This window comes from Diceros bicornis, unplaced genomic scaffold (genome assembly GCF_020826845.1).
Source record: "Diceros bicornis minor isolate mBicDic1 unplaced genomic scaffold, mDicBic1.mat.cur scaffold_267_ctg1, whole genome shotgun sequence".
NCBI lineage: Eukaryota > Metazoa > Chordata > Mammalia > Perissodactyla > Rhinocerotidae > Diceros > Diceros bicornis.
Window position 1 is genome coordinate 259,382 of NW_026691143.1, and position 22,195 is coordinate 281,576.

Here is a 22,195-nt window from a genome sequence, read left to right on the forward strand (position 1 = left end):
GAAACAAGAATTCCTTCCACAGTGTCCCTCTAGAGAGTAGGTTCCCGCCATGGTTCAAGCACCCAGCACAGAATCTTATACCTGGAAGACACTCAGCTTGGTTTTGCCTCAAAGAAGAGCTAGAAAGTTCTTCCATTACTGAGCTGTGAATTCCTTCCCTGCACCACTCACACACAGAGCCCCCTGAGAGACTCTAAAATTACGCTTGATCAACGTTCTGTCTTGTACGTGGAGGCCTCGCAAATATTTAAAGATAGCTTTTGTACCCTTCTCAGGTTAAACTTCCCCAGGGCCCTCATCATTCAGAGCTTCCCCTCCATTCTGCCCAAACTCCTGGTGCCTGCCTGGGTTCACTTCGGTGTCTTTCTCTACTACATCTCCTCTGAGACGGCTGTAAAGCAAATAGTCACGCAGAAGGACCCACACTAAAGAAGAGCACTTCTGGACTGTCCAAACTCACTACTGGAACATGCTGGTCGTCAATTCGTCAATTCAGGAAGCAGCTTTAACAAGTAACTTTCAATCATAACATCAACTGGGTTTAGTTACACTAAAGTAGCCAAAGCTTCATTATAAAGCAATCTCATCCACAAGGGAGATTCCCACAAAAAGGACTCATGGGAAAACGTTGACGATAATTTTAGGGTATTAAGAATACTGGTGCCCTCATTAGACTCAAGGTTTTAAAAAACATTCTGTGTATATCTGTGTATATTTCCCAAAACATGTTCCACAGAATATTAATTCTGTTGGCTGTTCATAGGAAGGATTCCATTTTCAAATAGAAGATAATTATTTGAAACTTTAAGTTCACACCTTTAAATGGGTCATTTACTGAAAGTCTAAAAGTTTTCAACGTGCTCCCTGCACTGTGCATGTTGCAGAGGGAGAGCGCGATTATGCGGGATTTGGTCAGAGAATGTGTATTCCCTGAAGCATTTTCGGGGTGGAGCCTGCACAGAACACGCTTGGGGAAATGCTGCATCCGCCCATCCACACGGTGAGGCAGCACAGCAGGGGAGGACTGTCGCCTGGGAACCGTGTGCCCTGCAACGCCCTCACCTGTGAGCCTGTAAGAGTTATGGCACACAGGCACTCACAGGCAGAGATGCTGGGCCTTGACCAGTGAGAGCCCCAGGAGCCACTGCACCACGTTGTTGTGATTCTTCTCTAAGGGTTTCTCCACGGGACTAATTAGAAGTTCCAAAAATATCATGCAACTCTCCTCAAGATTCCTTTTTGATGGGGTAAATATCCTTCTGGATTCAAATCATCAATTGAGTTCTTAAGTGGAAATTTCTTGCAGAAACTAATTTAGCGGTACCACTGGGAAGCACTGTCTAGGAGGAATTATGGCAGCACAGGGCTTGGGCGAGTCTTGGTCCCAAGTGGCTACCGCAATTCAGGAGATGGTGTTCAGATGCCTTTCCAAGACTCGTCTCAGGATTATGCTTTCTGTGGCACTGTACCCCCAGCCCCCTGCTTCTTTTCCTCTTTGAGTTTGCTTTGTGAGATTCCTTTTAACTAGATGGCATTGGTTTGAAAAACTGGGGACTGTGGGGCCAGTGCAGAAGATCAATACTATTACTAACATTCACATGAATATTATTATTATAAATCGCAGCTTACATGTATTGAGTGTGTAGTACACGCCTGGCACTTGCACACACACGATCTCATGTAAACTTTAAGACCATCTTGCCAGGTGGTATGTCTGCTTTCCCAGTACAGAGGCTCAGGGAGGTGGAGAAATAGAGCAGGGAGTAAAATGCTGACACTGACGGCCGATGCCAAAGCCCAGGCTCAATTGCAACATCCCCTCAACCCTGAGAACAGCCTCTGGAATATTCCTTTTCTTTGGAATATTCTAGAAGGAATGCAGCCCATAAAACAGGAAAGTCTCAATAAAACTATTATAAAGGGGGAGGCAGAGTCTATCTTTTTTTTTTTTCTTTGTGAGGAAGCTCAGCCCTGAGCTAACATCCCATGCCAATCCTCCTCTTTTTTTTGCTGAGGAAGATTGGCCCTGAGCTAACATCCATGCCCATCTTCCTCTACTTTATATGGGATGCTGCCACAGCATGGCTTGACAAGCAGTGCGTCGGTACACTCCTGGTATCTGAGCCTGAGAACCCTGGGCTACCACAGTGGAGCGCGCGTACTTAACCACTTGCGCCACTGGGCTGGCCCCAGACTCTATCTTAAATCAAACTATATACCTGCTTTACTCTACCAAGGCCAAATCTCCAATAATTATGCCAAAGACACAAAGATTTAATAAAGAGATAATGGTCAAGAACTTAGAGATTAAACTATTACAATGTTATATGTCAATTATATCTCAATTTAAAAAGCTGGGGAAAAAAGAACTTAGAGAGCAAAGTAGTTTCAATCACAGACATGACAACAGCATTAAAGAGTCAAGGCACATGAGGCCCTCAAACATTAATTTCATGGGAAGTCCAGCGGGTGGGGAGCAAAGAAGAAAGAGAGTATGGTGGCGAGGACAGAATGGAAATGCTCAAAGTAAATGGCTTTGAAAGTTTATTTTTATATCTCCCAAGTTATTTTATATGTCTAAAACTTTGGCATGCAACAGGCACAAAGGATTTTTTTCTTTATTTCTTTTTTTTTTTTTTGGTGAGGAAGATTGGCCCTGAGCTAACATCTGTTGCCAATCTTCCTCTTTTTGTTTGAGGAAGATTGTCTCTGAGCTAACATCTTTCTCAATCTTCCTCTATTTTGTATGTAGGATGCCTCCATAGCATGGCTTGATGAGCAGGGTGTAGGTCCGCGCCCAGGATCTGAACCCATGAACCCCGGGCCGCCAAAGCAGAGCGTGCAAACTTAACCACTACGCCACCGGGCTGGCCCCACAAAGCATTTTTTTAAAACTGCCAACTATTAATTGACTGATGGTAGGTTGTTGGAATTAAAATTTCTTTAAAAATCTTAATGGTAAATAGCCCTTATTATTTCTAGGCACATCACACCTCTTTCTACAAGAAAAAAAGAAAGATTTGAAACTCCAGTACTTAACTATCTCTTCTCTTATAAAGAAAGTCTATGAGAAAATAACGTTTGCACTAATTTTGAGGACAGTCATCTGCTCACAGCAGGGAATGACTGGAAAGAATACTGAAAAGAGAAGCAAGAATGGGCAACGAGATCACTTCCTGGTTTCTCTCCAATAAGTCTTTATAATTTTAACTGAAATAAATTCAGAGGTCATTAGATACTTCTGCATTCAAAGATAAATGCAAGAGAAAAGTCTCCAAATGACTTCTTGATTATCTGCAATTTGGGATCATCTACACTTCTACTAACAAAAAAATAAAGAGGGAACGCTACCAGAGTTTTCTCAAAATGAAGAATAAAAATGCAATAAACATATCACTGGGAAAATGTTTAAAAGAAAAGAAAACCTCTGTATTTCGGAATGAAATATTATCTGATGCAGAATATATACAATAATTGCTCTATTATAAACTCTTTTTTCAAAACCAGAGTTCATCACAGAAACATGAGTTTAAAAAATTAATCATCAGGCTATGAATTGTATTGTCATAAAAGAAAGCTATTCTTTTCCGCTTATAAACAACAAAACGACCACATATGCAGATGCATGCCTCAGTACCGCAGTGCAGTGGTGTGGTTACTTGTATAAATATTTAAAGTCAGACCTTTGAATTTATAATGAAGTAGTGTACCACTTTACAAAATAAGATCCTAGTAAATTTAGACGTATGACAAATAGAACTCTGTTCAGAATACTCATTGCTGCTGTTGATATTCTAAAACTAAAAATGTAATGATATTCAGATTCCAGCTAAACAAGCGTAATACATGTGCAGAAATCTTAATAGGTCTTGATGAAACGTTACTGCTAAAATTTTTAAATTATCACATGGGCTTTGTAACTGAGGCACAAGCAAGCTTCTTGTCTGGCATTTTTTTTTTTTCCTGCTCTTATTTTAATGAGACACATTCAATTATCACAGGAAAGAAAAGAGTAAAATCAGAAACAGCTGTAGTTGGCCACACACTGACTGGTGTTCCCCACGGAGACTGACGTTGTCACACAGACGCAGGTGCTGAAAGGCTATGTGATGGGGTGCTCACACGTGTAACTGTGTAACATGATCATGAAGAATTCAATAGGCATGCTTATTTTCCACCTCAGTTTCTGCTAATGTAAGCGCACACATCATGCTCTTACAATTAATCGTCCCCTCCAGCACGTAGTAGTTGAATATACTTGCTCTTAGCAGAGTCCACACACCACTAACCTAGAATGTTCTGATTATAAAACAAGGTTGAATCCTGTGTTTGAAACTCTTAGGCAACCATAACTTTACCTGTGATTGGAATCTTTGCTGCCATGCTCTCTTCCTTGCTCTCGTCTCCGCAGCCACTTGAAACGTCTAAAAATCAAACACAAGATAATAAAAGTGTATTTCAAGGTTATATTTACGGAATAGGCCTTTGCTTTTTTTTTTTTCTTAACTGCCATTCCTTTTATTTTCACTGCTTCCCCACCTCCTTTCTTTGCTTAGTTTATTTCTTGTCTGAAATAGTACTGTTCCTAAAAAGAAACCTATTCTAAAACTAAGGTATCTCTATGTTGCTTTCATGCAAAATGATTTAGCCTGACATCTATCAAATTTGACTGGGGCTTAAAACAAGCGAGCCTCAAATCCTGTGCATGTGTATCAGCTTCTGAATATATCCTGAGCAACTCATAGCTCTCTTGGGAATACATTATAGCGGTTTATTGGCATGTCTTAACAATAACGTTAAAATAATCACAATTTTCGGGCCGGCCCCGTGGCTTAGCGGTTAAGTGCGCGCGCTCCGCTGCTGGCGGCCCGGGTTCGGATTCTGGGCGCGCACCGACGTACCGCTTCTCCGGCCATGCTGAGGCCGCGTCCCACATACAGCAACTAGAAGGATGTGCAGCTATGACAGACAACTATCTACTGGGGCTTTGGGGGGAAAAATAAATAAATAAAATCTTTAAAAAAAAATAATAATCACAATTTCTGGATACTAAAAATTGGTTATTAAGTTTTGGGGGGCATAAACTCTGATTCTTAATCATCTGTTTAAACTTATAAAAGGTTCTATTATAATTAAAAAGAATGTTTACCAATTATGAGTAAATTCTATTAAGTGATATCAAAAACTTCACAGTACTCTATGTGAAGTACTTGATGGACTCATTTTCATAGAATCATCTTCATCTTTGTGGGATGATAATAATTATCTACTGCCAAGTGCTTAGTCCTGTTAAGATTTCAATTTATAAAAACTTATTTTATTGGAAATTCAGCAGGACAGCAGATCTACAATTAGGTTTCCTATTCCTGTTAGACTGAATGAAAACATATATTTATTGGAAGGTGGTATAAAACAAATAACATATTATACATATTAAAATTAGAAGTGTTCTTGAGTCTGCTTTTTTATAGGTACACCTTGAGAAAGGGTGTTTGCGTTGACTCTGAATGCGTTTTTGCTGTGGACAGACCCTTTAACAACAGTTACCTTGTTCCCTTGTAAGAACACTGTTGAGCCATAGAGTGGGTTTCGCTTCCTTTATTCCACTACTGTCATTCAGAATAGATGGCAAGCTGCAAGATGATTCATTACTGTGAACGGCCGAACTATCGTCACACTCTTCTGTAGGGGCTTTTTTCAATAACGCTGCTGCCTACAGTGTTTAAAAGAAATAAAAATAAACTCTAGCCACATTCCCGTTGGTCTCAAAGACCCAGCCTTCAGACATAATTTTAGGTTAAGCTTTACTTTGGATTTAATTTGCTTCCTGACATTTAATTGAAATTAAAATGTCTTCAAGATAAAATAACATCTGATTATTTTGCAGCATAATTTAATTCTTTACAACAACTTACACTTGTAATAATACATTTTTTTGTGGCCTGAATCTTATGTCATGCTGAAGTGTTCTGCTTGTGAAGTACGTATGTGAAATGTGACCACTCTTGTGAACCTGGGCTGGTTTATCCAAGATCGACTCTCTCATTGCATGAATGCTGTTGGTTTGGATTGAGAAAGAGATGTGGAAAAATGTGACCTTGCAGTATCCCCATCCTTCCAGAAATGACCCCTGAACTTCCCTCAAATGAGAAGACTGTAGAAAAACTTGGTGGCTGAGAAGGAGACACTAAGCAAAAAGAGAATTGCCCTTATTTTAAAGCATAATTGTCAATCAAGGATAAACACACTCTGCACTTTGCTGCTAAGTCTGCTGGGGAGCTCAGGAAACTTACTAGCCACACTGCCTATCTGTTTTCAAAGGGCACCAAATTGTCTTACCCATATCGCCTCATGTGTCCTGGGCAGGGAGGTGGGCACAGATTTTATCACAGCCAACTTGAGAGGCAGAGAAAAAGTAAAAATTAACAGGACAGGTAAATACCCATGTCTCTTAATTTCTAGGTCAACACTCTTCCCCCAAGAAATAAAACTATACTGGTAACAAGAGTTAAACAACCAATGATGACATTGTCCCGCTGCCAGAGTGTGTTTCTCTCTCATTTCCTACTTGGAAGTGGTGATTTGCCCAGGCTGCTGGGAGAGGAAATCTCGGTGGTGGTGCTGACCTTTCCCTGGTCTCTGGCAACAGTAGTAAATACAAGGAAATGTCCAACTCAACCTGTAGAATGGACACGAGACTCTACAAGTTAATATGAAGAGCAAAACTGGACAAAGCCTCATAGGTCATCTTTAGTTTGAGAGCGAAGGGGTAACAACAGAATTCTCTAGTGAACAAGGGGGAAGATAATCATCTCTTCTCATGAAGATGCCCTGACAGGAAGAATCACAGAGGCAGAATATGGAAGATCTTGCCTTGTAAGTTTGGCTTTGAACATACAAGGCCACTGCCATCGGCCTTGATATCCCTGCAAGGCTCCTGCCCTCTGCCCTCCCCTGGACCAGCTGGCCACCTGGATCCACGGCCTATCCTAGGGGCCGGAGCAGCTGATTTTAGGGGATTTAAGGAATTCTAGTCTCCTCGGCCGAAGGACTTGGTGTCAAGTTAGCCTTATAGCCAGCACCTGTCTGTGGTCCAGTTCTAGTAACCAGGAGCTCTTCCTCTATTTACATAAAGTAGTCCCTGAATTTTACTCGAGTTGTGACAATTCTCTGTTGGGATGACCTGCACTGTATCCCTGTTTCTGCATACTGGGGTTCAGGTGTAGAGTCCTGCCCTCGAAGCTCAGGCCAGGGCTGGTTCCCATCACTGGCTGCCATAATGCCTCAATCCCAGCTGCCTACATGGACCACTGTACTGCACCTGCTTCCAGAATCTGTCCAGGAAGACAGGTGTGAAGAATAGTGTCACCTCCTTGACCTGCCATCTCTCAGCTGTCAGTGTGCAAGCTGGACCACTGTGGCCTGTCTCATTTCCAGACCTCCACCTCTCCTGCTCTAGTCTGTCTGCTTCCACAGAGAGATAAGCTCCTATTCTGTGTGCCCAATCATCCTGGATCTATGAAAAGCATTTTAGAATATGAACAAAAAGAACTGACCCAAATTCTGAAGTGAAAGTTATAATTTTCTTTTCCTAAAATAATTCAAACATTCTGAGAGAGCCTCAAATATGTATTTCTTCGTCGTATTACCTTATGCAATAGCTGTAACTAATAATTTCTTGGCATGACTTCGTAAGAGCCACTGTTTTAACACATATTTTAAGAATAAAATTGTTAAAGGACTTTCTACACTTTTTACTGTAGAATTTGCAGATAATGGAAACTGTTTTGGATTGTCAATGACTCAGATTACTTGTAACTGGGCCCTCAATGATGACACACAATTTATCTCACTGTTTTGTGCACCTCTTTCATATTAAGACCCTCTTTTGCTTTAGCTGGGTTCCAACTGGGTTTCAAAAGAACACAATAAAATGCTATAATAATCCTGCAAATGTCTTTCTAATAAGTCCTTGTATACTTGATAAGAATACCACCACTGCTACTAGTTCTACACTCTGCCCTCTTTTTTTTTTTTTTACCATGGTGAGGTAAATAAAGTAGTGGGCATACTGCAGGTTTTCACTTATTTCATATATTTTATCCCATTTATCTTCACTACTCAATACTCTTATCTCTAGGATTTCTCTTACTTTTTTGATAGAGATGTTTATAAAAGGACTCATCTTTTAAGATAATCCTAGAGATAATTTCTCAAAGATGAGTCTTTTATTTTATAAGGATTTTGATGGATGGTCAAATTACATGAGAATGGTTGGCTTCACTTTACTGGACCACAGAGCCAAGAAAGAGAGCAGCAGATCTGCCCAATGGGTCATTCATAAGGGAACCCACAATATAAATCCCTAATAAGCAGGTAATAATGATAAGCAGGGACAGAAACAAAAGTCAATCTCAGACAAGGAATGGTTAGAGGTTTCTAGTCAAAAACAACTTCTGCAGAGTCAGGAAAAACATCTGTAATACATTCTCAGGATGTACTGTTTGCAGATGCTTTAGCCAGGCATATTTCTAAGGAAGCCCCCAATTTGAAGGAGCTTGCAGTCTGAAACTGACAACACTAACCCATACCTACAAAGAAACAAAAGCCCAGAGAAGAGGGAACAAGCTGCTTTACACAGCTCATGCTGGGACTGAATGGGCTCTGCAAATTGGAGCTCTCTATCTGAAAAATGCCACCAGACAACACTTTTACCATGGGCCTCCTGATGGTGCTTATGAATACACTATGCTTGGGTCTCAACTTATCTGTTAGCTAATAAAGGCTCTCTTTGATTTCATACATTTGGAGCCCAGGAGGGAGACTGGGGACTGTCTCACTGTTCTCAGCAGTCTGGAGCCTAAGTCAATAGAACAAACTAGTTCCTCACTTTTCTGCCTTCCCAGGAGCCAGGAGAAAAGGCTTAGAAATTCAATGCCAAGGCACACACTATTTGTAGAATGACTGATGGTCATATTTGACATCTTAGAAAGGCAAATCGTCCTATGATTTACACTTAGCAGGACACTTAGAATTACTGGCTCAATTCTACCAGAATTTTTCTCAAAGGTCAGTTACGGTTCCTGCTAGGTCTAGAACCCCAAGAGTCATCTAGGCTGCCTCTTAATTTATATCCAGAAACTTAACTGTGATATTCAAATGCATAAATAGACAGATGAAGATAATAACGGAAAAGACTTTGTGTCCAAAATATCATTAAGAAAAATGAAAGGCAAAAATCAAACTGCTCAAAATATTGCAACAAATTGTACGAATTTATATAAAAACAATTCTTACAAGTCAACAAGAAAAACATTACTAACCTAATAGAAAAATGAGCAAAGGACACGAACTGGCAAATTATAAAAGAAGAACCACAAAGGGCTCACAAATAGGTAGGGGAAAAGTTTGACCTCAATGGTAAATATAAAGGTCAAATGAACAAAAAAATTGGATGTCATTTGCACTTCTCAATTTGGTGCTCAAAAAAAAAAAGGTTGATAGCACCCAGTTTCATAAAGAGCTCAGATTATATATATATATATTTTCCTCCATTCCTTGTGACTTTGATGACCCCTCCAGAGTGAGATCTGGCAGTGCAGAGCAAAAGGCTGAAAGACACGCATTCCCTTCGACCTAACAACTCTACATCTAGGAATTCATTCTAAGGAAATAGCATGGATATTTGTACAAACTGAATTGCTCAGATGTTCTTTGAAATTTTTTTACTACAGGAAAAATTAAAAACAACTTAAATGTTGAACAAGAGGCTGGTTAAAGGGACAGTGGAATAGCCACACAGGGGTCTCTGCACAGCTGTTGGAAATGATGTAGAAGAACATGTGATGGTATGAAAGGAAGTTCACTTGTGACAAGTGGGAAAAAAAGAAGCTATGGACACAAACAGTACAACCCATGTTTGCCAATATATTAAATATTAAAAACCATGCACCACAACGTCAACGGGCAATTTTATTTTCTCCTTTTTGTTTACCTTAATATTCCAAGTTTGGTTTTCTTTTTTTCCTGCTAGTTTTTTAAGAAAAACACATGCTAGCTCCAAAGGAATCTGATTTCTGCGATGGATGGTACAAATACAAACAGAAAGCGAATGTGAAAGCATTTAATAAAATTACATTTCCTTCTGTATGTAAATCAGTGCTGTTAATGCAGAGACAGAAAAGCAGGAGAATTAAAAACCACGGATGTAGACAGCAGATGACAATTTCCCCTAATACACAGATTTAACTGACTTTTTCCTCAAGAACCTTCCTCTTGCACACCAGAAGTAATTTTTCAATGTTTAAAGAGAAATGCAAGCATCATCACCTAAGGTATGTCTAAGTTATAGGAAGGGGATTTTATCTGTGCAGCAATTAAAAGAAAGGGGAAAGTATTCATATGAGCCAGCAAATGAGTATTCAAGAGAGAAGACCAAGAGAACAGTCGATCCTTAGGGAGAGATGAAGGTATTTCTGTGACTAGTCATGTGTCTTTCTGGTATGTGTGGTGGGGGCACTCTATGAGTGCCACCAGTAAGCCACTCTGCTTTCCCTGGAGAAGTTCTCCTCGGTGGAAACAGACATTACTTAGGAGAGAAGGAGTATTAAGGCACTTTGTGTTTTAATGAAGCACCCAACTCATTTTTTTTTCCACATAAAGTAATTATAAATTTTTCTGATTTAAAAGCCTGCAGCTCAATTATGTAATTGCCTAATAGGGTATGCGGATGCTGTGGATCTTATCTGGTCTCAAGGGGACATAATCTGAGTTTCAGCGGCTTTAATGATGTATTTACTCAAGAGACAGGACTGACTCTAGCTGACAGCAAGGGGACCCACAGGTAAACATCATTTACACGTGACTGTTTAATTAGCCATTTACCCAAGAGATCAAAGTAAATATTTCTGAGCTGCATTAGACTCTTAGCCAAGTAATTTTTAGTAGAACTTTCTTAAATTTTGAAAATCTCTTATTTTTAAGATTTTTATCTACAGAGAAATATGTAACTCATGCTATTTACTAAAGGTGTATATTGTTTCAATACAGGGAAACAACCAAAGATACTTGATTTTGCTAATAGTAAAAGCATGACATGTAAATCAAAGCAGTCCTAGAACTCACAAAAGCATTTTGTTCTAAAGTTCGCAAGGCTTGCCCTGCCCACGTCATTTTGGTAACATTGTTCTTTACGGCTGTGCATTTCTTCAGTCACAACCTAACCGTTTCAGAAACTGCCTGCTTACTTCGATTTTTAAGGACAGATTTTGTGATTAATTTATTGGTAATTTTTATGATTGTCACTAAGATGAGATCAGGATGATTTAAAAGGGAACAAAAAACCTACGAGGGGAGGCAGAATAGCACTTGATTCATAAGTTATTAATTGGGCAGCCCCTTCTCATTAATAATGGAGTTATTGGGCCGGCCCCGTGGCTTGGCGGTTGGGTGCGCGCGCTCCGCTGCTGGCGGCCCGGGTTCAGATCCCGGGCGCGCACCGACGCACGGCTTCTCCGGCCATGCTGAGGCCGCGTCCCACATACAGCAACTAGAAGGATGTGCAACTATGACACAACTATCTACTGGGGCTTTGGGGGAAAAAATAAATAAATAAAATTAAAAAAAAAAAACAAAAAACCAAGCAACACTGAGAGATCCTTTAAAAAAAAAATAATGGAGTTATTATTTGAAAAATTATGAGTGGATTGGTTGTCTGGAACTGGGAATATGTTTTCTAATATAAACAACACCTTTTTAAAAGAAGATGACTAGATAGGAAAGGGCAGTGGACCACTGCTTATTTCAGCCTTGACACGGCTGAGATGCGACCTACTCGAGTGAACAAGAATGGAATACAATGTTGTTACAAAATGGTACTAGAGAAAATGGACAACAAAACCGGAAAACAAATCCTTCTTAGGATCTACATTTATTGGGCCAGCCCAGTGGCAGAGTGGTTAAGTTCCCCTGCTCCGCTTCAGCGGCCCAGGGTTCACAAGTTGGGATCCCAGGCGTGGACATATGCATGGCAGGTGCATCAAGCCATCCTGTGGCAGGCATCCTACATATAAAGTAGAGGAAGATGGGCACGGATGTTAGCCCAGGGCCAATCTTCCTCAGTAAAAAGAGGAGGATTGGCAACAGATGTTAGCTCAGGGCTAATCTTCCTGACTTAAAAAAAAAAAGAAAGAAAAAAAAAAAAGATCTACATTTATCAATAGGTGTGGAACAGATCTAAAAAACACAGGTTCTGTTTTTCCTCAAGAACATGGTTCTTTCTCAAAGAACATTCACACAACTGGTATCATACCTCAAACAAAACAAAACTATAGGTTATTTATTGAGTCACAGGAAGTGCAGTGAAATGAAAATATGTGTGGGAAGGATAACACAAGATTACCTCTGAAAAGGGGCAGGGGCTTGAGGAGAAGCGCACAGGGGCTGTATCTCCGTAATAATTTATTTCAGGAGAAAGAAATTGGGGAGGAAGGAGGTTAGAGGAGGGAGAGGAGGAGAAGGAGAAAAGGAGGGGAGAAGAAGAGGAGAGAAAGAGCAGAAGAAGGGAGGGAAGGTGCGTGAAAGGGGGAGAGAGAAAAGCCAAGAGGGAGGGGGAAAAGGAGGAGGGGTAGGAAGATGAGGAGAAGGAAGAGGAGGAGCAGGTCTGAGATAAATAGGGTGCAATGGTAACAACACATGTGAGTCTGGGCTGGTAGGCATGGGATTCCTGGGTTCATTTTATCACTCTCTGTTTGTATGTTTGAAATGCTTAAAAAAGCACTTCTACTCTCTTTTAATCAAAGGGGCAAAGAAAGGGGGGCTTGAGAAGGACTGAAGGTGCTCTGAGAGGCTTGAGGGGTGATGGCCGAGGCTCTGGAGCGCACAGCGACACAGGTGTGTGACTTCAGTGCAGAGATGGCAAGCCGCGCCTCCGGGAGGGGCACATGCAGAATCCTCGAACTTTGCGCACGATAAAAATGAAAAGCATCAAAGCCAGAAAACCCTATATTACATATAAGGATGAGAAAACATACATGAAACTAGACACGTGCACAAGACATTAAATTCAGGAAAGGAAAGGCCACCTCTCTGAGCGTATGGCTTCTCCAGGGAATGACGAGGACCACGACGGGAACGCTCTAAATCTGGCTCCTGGGCTGGAGCCCCTCCTGCCTTCCTTGGGAGTCTGCTCCATGGGTTCCCTGGTCTCTTCAGCAGCTCACGCTCCCCTCTGCGCCAGCTCCTGAGTCAGGCCCCTCCTGCCTTCCTTGGGAGTCTGCTCCATGGGTTCCCTGGTCTCTTCAGCAGCTCACGCTCCCCTCTGCGCCAGCTCCTGAGTCAGGCCCCTCCTGCCTTCCTTGGGAGTCTGCTCCATGGGTTCCCTGGTCTCTTCAGCAGCTCACGCTCCCCTCTGCGCCAGCTCCTGAGTCAGGCCCCTCCTGCCTTCCTTGGGAGTCTGCTCCATGGGTTCCCTGGTCTCTTCAGCAGCTCACGCTCCCCTCTGCGCCAGCTCCTGAGTCAGGCCCCTCGCTGTCTTGTCTGGCCCACAGCAGGGCCCGCTCCTCCCCGTCTCAGTCCCACTCCAAGCAGACAGAACTCCCCAAGGCGCAGCAGAGACCTCATTACAGCCCCGCTCGCAAAGCTCTACCGGCTTTTCAGAATCTACTCAATAAACACCAACTCCTTAGCCTAGGCTGGACCCGGCACAGCAAGGCTCCACTCCCTCGGACCTTCTCGCCCCCAGCCCACACGTCAGCCACGGAAGACGGCTCTGTTTCCCGGGTCTGGATGGAGTGGAGAAAGAAAACCAGGACGCCACAAGAGGCTTCTAAGTTCCTTGGAAAATGCTGGGGTAGATATGCTTAATTAGGTTAGCTCCAAAACCTGAATCAACGTTATGTAAGGAGTTGAGATTCCTACATAAAACACTATGCAAAAGGCCTGAGAGCAGAAAGTTAAAACCAACCATAAAACCTCACTATTATTTAATCTTTTTTCAAATATGTTAACCATTGTTAAAAACATGACTATTTCCTTAAATGAATAATTTGTACATCTTGAAACTTATTAAAAAAAATAAAAATTACTAACCCCTGTCCTTTGGTCCACGTTTGTGACTGGAAAACTTCAGACTTCTTAGCTACCTCTTCTGTGATAGAATTATCACGTTCTTTCAAGGTGGCCATGTGCTGACCCAACTGTGCCCTCAACAAGCCTGAGGCTGACGCTTGTTCAGATCTGTAACACAGAAATAGGAGACACATTAGAAATTTGTAGTATTGGGTTACTTATGAGATTCCCATATTTTCAAAGGCCCCTTAATCAAGTTGGTAGAAGATAGTTCATCCAGAAAAGTCTAGAACCTAATATATTCTGGACTAAGGGAATTTCCAGAGTCTTGGTATTTCTTTTTTAATTTTATTTTGGTTATGATTTCATTGCTAGATGAGCATTCTCAACTTTGGCTGCATACTGGAACTACCTGGGGAGGTTTGCAAAATCCAGGTGCCTAATGCCACCCCTACAGAGTCTAGTAAAATTGGCCTGAGGTGTGGTCCAGCCATTGGGATTTTTTAAGGCTCACAGAGCGATTCTAATGCGCGGCCATGGTTTCAAATCACTGCACAGATAGTCACCCTCCTCTTAAGTGTAGTTAAGAGAAACAGATCACATTTCCATCTCAACAACAGTTGATTCCTGTTATATACTTACTATGAAATTTTTTAAAAATTAAGATATTATTAGGAAAGAGTTAAAGGGAAGCCTATATTGCTGCCTAGACTACGGTATTTAGATACTAAAAGGAACCAGGTTCCCTTAGGGAAATGCCCTGTTCTAGTTCTGGGGCAGGAAATGTACAAGACGAGCCTGGAAAACCTTGTCATACCAGAAAGTACGGAAGCTATCAAAGACCACTGAGTCATGTCAAAAGGCCTCAGAGGCCATCTTGAAAGGGTTCCTGCTGGCCAAGGACGGGACAATTTGAGCACCAAAAAGAACAATGAGTGCAATGGACTTAAACACAGCAAATATATAAAAATCTACAAGTTCATTTAAAAAATAAATAATAAAAAGTTTTAAAAATAATAAAAAATCTTTGGATTCAGCCTCAAAAAGGAAGGAAATCCTGTCACATTCTACAACATGGATGAATCTTAAGGACACTATGCTAAGTACAATAAGCCAGTCACAAAAAGACAAAGACTGCATGATTCCACTTACATAAGACACCTAGAGCAGTCACATTCACAGAAACAGAAAGCAGAATGGTGATGCTAGGTGCTGGGAGAGGGAGAAATGGAGAGCTATTTAATGGATATGAGTTTCAGTTTTGTAAGACGAAAAAGTTCTAGAGATCTGTTGCAGAACAATGTGAATGTACTTAACACTACTGAGCTGTACACTCAAAAATGGTTAAGATGGTAAATTTTATGTCATGTGTGTTTCACCAAAATTAAAAATATAAACAAATAAACAAACCTTTGGAGGCTGCTAGGGAAACAACTTGATATTCTGAAAATTGGTAAGTAAAGGGAGAGAATCAAGCATTTATCCTGCCTTTGTGGTCAAAAAATGCATTTCACAATTAACAAGTAGTTGATGGGAAAAGTTCTTCCAACTAATAAATGCAGAAGAAATTAACAAATTAGAAAAGTCACCATTTTGTAAGTCCAAATTAATGAATGCATCTAGGAAATGATCATAATTTTGTGGAAAATGCATAACAGTAAATTTTATACTGAAGCATCAGTCTATCAATGTTCAAACCCACAGACCAGTCTTCCTAACAACATGACAACCAGACATCACATGCGGCCTGAGGGGGGTGTAATAAGAAGTACAAGCACTGGGGCAGCCTGGTGGCGCAGTAGTTAAGTGCACGCACTCCGCTTTGGTGGCCTGGGGTTCGCAGGTTCGGATCCCGGGCGTGCACCAACGCACCGCTTGTCAAGCCATGCTGTGGCGGCATCCCGTATAAAGTAGAGGAAGATGGGCATGGATGTTAGCTCAAGGCCAATCTTCCTCAGCAAAAAAAAAAAAAGAGGAGGACTGGCATCGGATGTTAGCTCAGCGCTGATCTTCCTCACCAAAAAAAAAAAAAAAAAAACGAAGTACAAGCACCACCTATGACATTGTCTTGCCAAAATAACTGGGCTGGAGTATCATCATGTATCTGGATTGAACCAGCAGTTTACAGGTGATAGCATTTCGATCCTGATACAAACAAAGCAAATGTAAAATGACTTTTTTGAGATAATCAAGACAAACTCACAAGAAATAGGTATCAGATAAAGTAAAGAATCTTGGTAAATGGTAATGTATTACATCCTTATATGTTAGAGATATAAGTATTTGTGAGTATTTATAAGTAAAATATGTTGTCTCTTTTAAACTACTCAAAGAAAAAAGTGTGGATGAGGGAAAGATAAAACAAGACTAGCAAAATGTTGACAACTGGTGGATCTGGGTGAGGGGTACATGGGACTTCATTATGTTATTATAGCGGCTTTTGTGAATGTTTTAAAAATTTAAAAGTAAAAAGTTAAAAAACAGTATACTAATGTCTGCAACTTACTTGGAAATGCATAAAAATAAGAGATTGTGACTGATGGATGGATGGAAATATGAAGAGACACACATATGGGAGTGCAATCAAATGTCAATGGTAGAATCTGGGTGGTGGGTATATGGATGCTCATTACACAGTTCCTTTTACTTTTCTGTATGTTTGGAAATTTTCATAAGAAAATATTTGGAAAAAAAGTAAGTCTAGGTACAATTCAGAACCTTCTTTAATAAATCTTAATTGTTATAATCTTTGCCTGACCTAACTCTAGTTTTTCCCAAGAGTTGAATAAAGTGGGATGGGTCATCGGAATCCTTGAACTTATTTAAAAACTTCCCAGAATGATTCTAAGGTTTCTGGCTGGTTTGGTAGAAAGCCCCTTCAGCAACTTGCCTTTCTTGGTTCTGTCTAGACCTCACCAATGTCATAATGCACCCAATTCCTTTGTTCTGTTTCTATGTAAATGAAGCAACCTTTTTCTACATTTGGTTTCACAAGAGATTTCCCTACCGGGAAAATGCAATCACAGGCTACCAGCAAATTCTAGTCCATTCAGCCGTTTCATTTCTCATAATGAGTAAATCAATTGTGCTTCTGGTCTGAAAAGATGTTTACTTAGGTTGAGTTAAACCTGGAAACAAGTTGAAGTAGGGTGAATTAAGTTAGTTCAAGTAGTTGGGATGGACTGAATTATCAGAGACCGTCTCGCTGGTGACTGATACACGTGACTTCTGCAGAGGCAAAGCCAAGGCAAGAGGCTACTAATGTCCCCACCAACTGTAACCATCCTTTGGGCTCTGGTATGAAAGAACTAGCTAAGGTTTCCTATAATTATTATACATACCTCACAAAAGGACAAAACCCATTAATTGACTTGCATGGGGTCAAATAGCAAATGAGCTATGGAAGGAGGTACAGCATCTAGACTCTGTGACTTCTGAACAGTTAAGCCAACACTTACAGCACAAAACCAGGCTTTCATGCAGATTGATTTCAGGACAAATTGGGTGAGGAGTACAACAGCCATGGCTCTCCTTGCATGGAGTCTTGCCCATGTTTCTACATAAACACACCAAATCAGAAAATTTGCAAAGTGGTACAAAGGATTTTGTGTGTGTGTGTGAGGAAGACCAGCCCTGAGCTAACATCCAATGCCAATCCTCCTCTTTTTTGCTGAGGAAGACTGGCCCTCAGCTAACATCTGTGCCCATCTTCCTCTACTTTATATGGGACACCGCCACAGCATGGCCTGACAAGCGGTGCGCTGGTGTGCACCTGGGATCCGGGCCAGCGAACCCCGGGCTGCCACAGAGGAGCGCGAGCACTTAACCGCTTGTGCCACTGGGCCGGCCCAAGGTACAAAGGATTTAAAGGAGTTTTTTTTTTCTCTTTCGTCTACTTTACATTGGAAAATTTATAACATCAATGCCACAGAGAAAAAACAAAGTTCAATGTCAGCTAAATTATATACTCCTTTAATTAAAAAGATAATAAAAGAATAGATTTTAAACAGTCTATAATTAACTTCATACACTTGGAATGGCTTCCAATCAGAAAACTGCAATTTAAGTAAATGTACCAACATTTCCTAATTACAACTGATTTACAACAGATTGGTAACTTGACCAAAGTTTTAAATGCAGACAAAATAGTAAGTACCCTGAATTTTATTCTGAACATAATAGGCAGAATAAAATAAAGAGGTTTTTACATACTGTAATCCAAATAATATAAAGCTGACTCAATTTTTCAGCATGAGTTTGAGAGCACAATTGGGCAACTGTATCTGAAAGTAGCCACTAACAAGAGACAATTAATTAGTTGCACCTGGAAAAAAAATAAAATAATGAGTACTCTCAATATGGATTTCATATACGATAAAATTACTTAAGTAATCATTTTTATGTTAAAATATGTTTTCCAGAAGGCAATAATGAACAAATTTTTTATCAATTACCCCAAATGACATGAATTATATTTTAATAATTCACGATTGTCTAAAATAACAACTTGGTCTTCCACCTAATAACAGTAAACCTTTCATATGAAGGTCTTTGAACACTTAATCCCTGATATAACAAAAATCAATAATGATGATAGGAACGGTTTTGTTCTTTTTCCTTTTAAGATGCTTCACTTTGTGAGCAGGAATTCAGAAGTCTTCTCACTATCTTTTAGAGTACGCTGTGGGGCAGGTACCCCATTTTGCAGATGAGATTATAGTAAAGAGATAGACCTCGACAGCCATGGTTGGGTCAGGGGCACAAGCAGGGCTGCCGCCACACCAAACACAGTTCTCTTCAACAGGCTTTAAGGAGTTCATAACCCATTAGAGCCTTCCTACTCTGCCTGGCTTAGAATTCTAATGACATCAGTGTCATTAACAATTAAGGAACAAAAGTAGATCATTCTCTCCAAATCTGTGTTTCTGAAATAGTTTATCAAGTTGACCAGTTGACTGCTTTGGTCCAGGGGAGATCTCAAAGCAGATGGGAATATATCACTTAGGGGAGTGTCCAACAATAATTCCTGGGTGCTGAGGGGCACAGAGGGTGGCTAGAGCAAGAAGAGCAGCAAGGAGCCCGATGCCATGATTAAAACTTGTTAGAGGGGCTGGCCTGGTGACCTAGTGGTTGAGTTTGGCGTGCTCCACTTTGGCAGCCCTGCTTCACGGGTTCGGATCCCAGGTGTGAATCCACACCACTCACTCATCAGCCATGCTGTGGCAGTGACCCACATACAAGATAGAGGAGGATTAGCACAGATGTTAGCTCAGGGCTAAACTTCCTCAAGCAAAAAAAGAGGAAGACTGGCAACAGATGTTAGCTCATGGCTAATCTTCTTCAGCAAAAATAAATAAATAAATAAAACTCTTTAGAAAGAATCTGTATTTAAAGACCTGACTGCTTATCTCTCAAAGGTCATATAAACACTTGGCACTTTTTCCAAGGCTAGACAGTGAACCAGTGACAATCAGTGTGCATTAAACAGCACCCCCAGTCACAACACACAATGGGGCATAAAAGGGCAATCCTAATCGTAACAGAACATAACACTGACATTAGTAATCATTCCTGACTTCTTTATCTGGCTTAAAAAAATGATTGTGGTAAAGAAGCAGTCTTGCAGCCTCCAGATATTAATTTTAAAATTTGTGTTGGTCATAAAGAAGGATCATTTCTTAGGGAAAGCTGATTTATACATAACTGTAGACCAACAGTCATGCAAAATGCAACCTTTCATAATGGAAATCAATGCTCTATTATGCATGTTGAGAAACTATACAAATCTCTAGTCTAGTAGATGTAGATATTTTATCTCATCACCCACAATCACAGTTTGGCAGCGTAGGTTGAGAGAGTCACGCAATGAATCATTTAGTCTAACAAGTCAGTTTGCACAGAGAATTATAAATGCATATATGCTTTCTATGCCACATACCACAACTGTGGTTTATGCAAAATAGTATATCAACAGATACAAAAAGCAGTGAGAAAGAAACAGGGGCCTGGTTACAGAGCCTCACAACACATAATCACCAAATGACCTACAGAGTGCAGAAAGACTCCGCCCCAGACAGCTTCTTCCACCGCCTTGTAAAGGAGTATTTAAGACTGCTGTTTTTTATCTTGCATGATAAAACAACAGGAAAGAGGGGGAGCCGGCCCCGTGGGTTAGCAGTTAAGTGCGCGCGCTCCGCTACTGGCGGCCCAGGTTCGGATCCCGGCGCCCACTGACGTACCGCTTGAACGGCCATGCTGAGGCTGCGTACCACATACAGCAACTAGAAGGATGTGCAACTATGAAATACAACTATCTACTGGGGCTTTGGGGAAAAAAAGGAGGAGGATTGGCAATAGATGTTAGCTCAGAGCTGGTCTTCCTCAGCAAAAAGAGGAGGATTGGCATGAATGTTAGCTCAGGGCTGATCTTCCTCACAAAAAAAACAAAGAACAAAAAACAGGAAAAAGGATTTTCTTGCATTGCCCTTTACTGCTTCAGGTTGAAAAGTTACTGACCAGGAAGGTCATTTCCAGCATTTTCCACAGTTTGGAGATCACTAGTACAGATGCAGAAGGTAATGTATACACTTTCAGGACTTGTGAACCTCATCTTGTGCTCTGTTAAATGGAACATATGATTGGCCAAGTCTTCTTGTGCCAAGGTCCTTTTAGAAACCATCATCTTGACTTCTCACGCTTTCGTGGGATTTATGCTGAATTCTACTCTGAAGAAAATCATTAACATAAAACAGCCTATGTGGCACACTGAAGGTAGAGAAAATGATGTTAGATATAAGATAACCAGACCCAAAGCCCCTCTCACTCTCAGCGAAACAAGGTCCTTTCAGGTGGGCTTTCACAGACACTCATCTGCTGACCATGCTCGAGAAATAATTTGTTCTCTGCTAGTAAATAGTGGGGATATATTTTAATAAAAGGAAATATAGTCAGTCCCCAAAATAAAAATCAGAGTTAGGTCACTGGCAACAATTATGCAACATGAATTAGGCACCGACCAGGTACCAACACCGGACAAACCATTACACAAATTACACATATGTAATTCTATGACCTCAATAAGTCGCTCAGATGCCACAAAGCTTCTGGGGCCATGAAAAGAAACCCACACTACCTAAAAGGTGGGTAGAGGGTACAGAACAGATTTCTGATTGACTCAGGAAGGATGTACAAGAATCATGGTTCACATGGCCAACTACCCTGCAAATAATTAACCCCCTATCTCTCTCATCCTAGCTTTATGGCCTTTAAGGGATATCCTTGAAGTGGTGGCTCTCAAACCTGAGGGAGGGTAGTTCCCTTAAGGGCTCATTAAAACCCAGGTGGCTGGGTCTTACCCCCAGATTCCTGATTCAGTGAGGCCTGGGCGGGGAAAACGTGTTCCCAGGTCTTGTTGATGCTGCTGGTCCAGAGACCATACTTGCAGATTGGGGGCCTGTATCTTCTAGATTGGGGGCCTGTATCACCAGCATGACCTTGGAAATTGAGGAATCCATCTGGGGTTTGGACTTGCCAATGACATCCCTCTAGGGTGGTGGCTAGACTAGATTATATCCTGGGTTGTTCACGAAGGTATGCTAATATACCAGATGAAGGCTACCTGTGCTCCCTCCCCCCAAGTAAGCCCTTAAAACATTGTTATGAGTAGGGATTGAGTGGATATATCCAATTAACAATTAGAAACAAATACATTTACAAAGAAGTTAATGGTCAAGTCCATAAAACAGTTAAACTGACAACTACAAGTGTCTATCCCAGTGGTGACCGTGTGGACTAGTGTTTTGTTTTCATTTGGAAGCATCTGGGAACAAGAATGGCCATCCTTCCACAGCAGCAATTTCATCCCAATAATACCTGACTTGCTTTTCATGGCTGCCACCTCCAGGTAAGAGTCTCGGAGGCTGGTGAAGGACAGCTGTTCCACAGGCTTCAAGGTCTTCTTTCAGAATGTCACTGTGATTATAGAGCCTATAAAATAAAACAGGTGCTGCATGAGATGTTTATTTAAGCACAGATGGCCCAGCTTCTAGAATCTACGGAGGTTCTTCGTGGTTTATTGAAATATATCTGTAATATAATCTAGACACAAAAATGCAGCAACTAGACTATC

The 22,195-nt window shown here is 41.0% G+C and overlaps 1 protein-coding gene and 1 long non-coding RNA gene across 2 annotated transcripts in view; both read right to left on the reverse strand.

The window, feature by feature from the left end:
• LOC131402792 (centrosomal protein kizuna-like) overlaps positions 1 to 22,195 on the reverse strand; it is a 67,368-nt gene that overhangs the window by 12,913 nt on the left and 32,260 nt on the right. Inside the window, exons 5-7 of the mRNA XM_058537336.1 lie at positions 6,340 to 6,564; positions 5,548 to 5,713; positions 4,359 to 4,424 (exon numbers count right to left, since the gene is read on the reverse strand). Of these exons, the coding sequence (XP_058393319.1) occupies positions 4,359 to 4,424; positions 5,548 to 5,713; positions 6,340 to 6,564 (457 nt within the window). The remainder of the gene's footprint in view (positions 1 to 4,358; positions 4,425 to 5,547; positions 5,714 to 6,339; positions 6,565 to 22,195) is intronic.
• LOC131402788 (uncharacterized) overlaps positions 14,123 to 22,195 on the reverse strand; it is a 30,700-nt gene continuing 22,627 nt past the window's right edge. Inside the window, exons 2-3 of the long non-coding RNA XR_009218965.1 lie at positions 21,940 to 22,053; positions 14,123 to 14,235 (exon numbers count right to left, since the gene is read on the reverse strand). This is a non-coding gene — a long non-coding RNA (uncharacterized LOC131402788). The remainder of the gene's footprint in view (positions 14,236 to 21,939; positions 22,054 to 22,195) is intronic.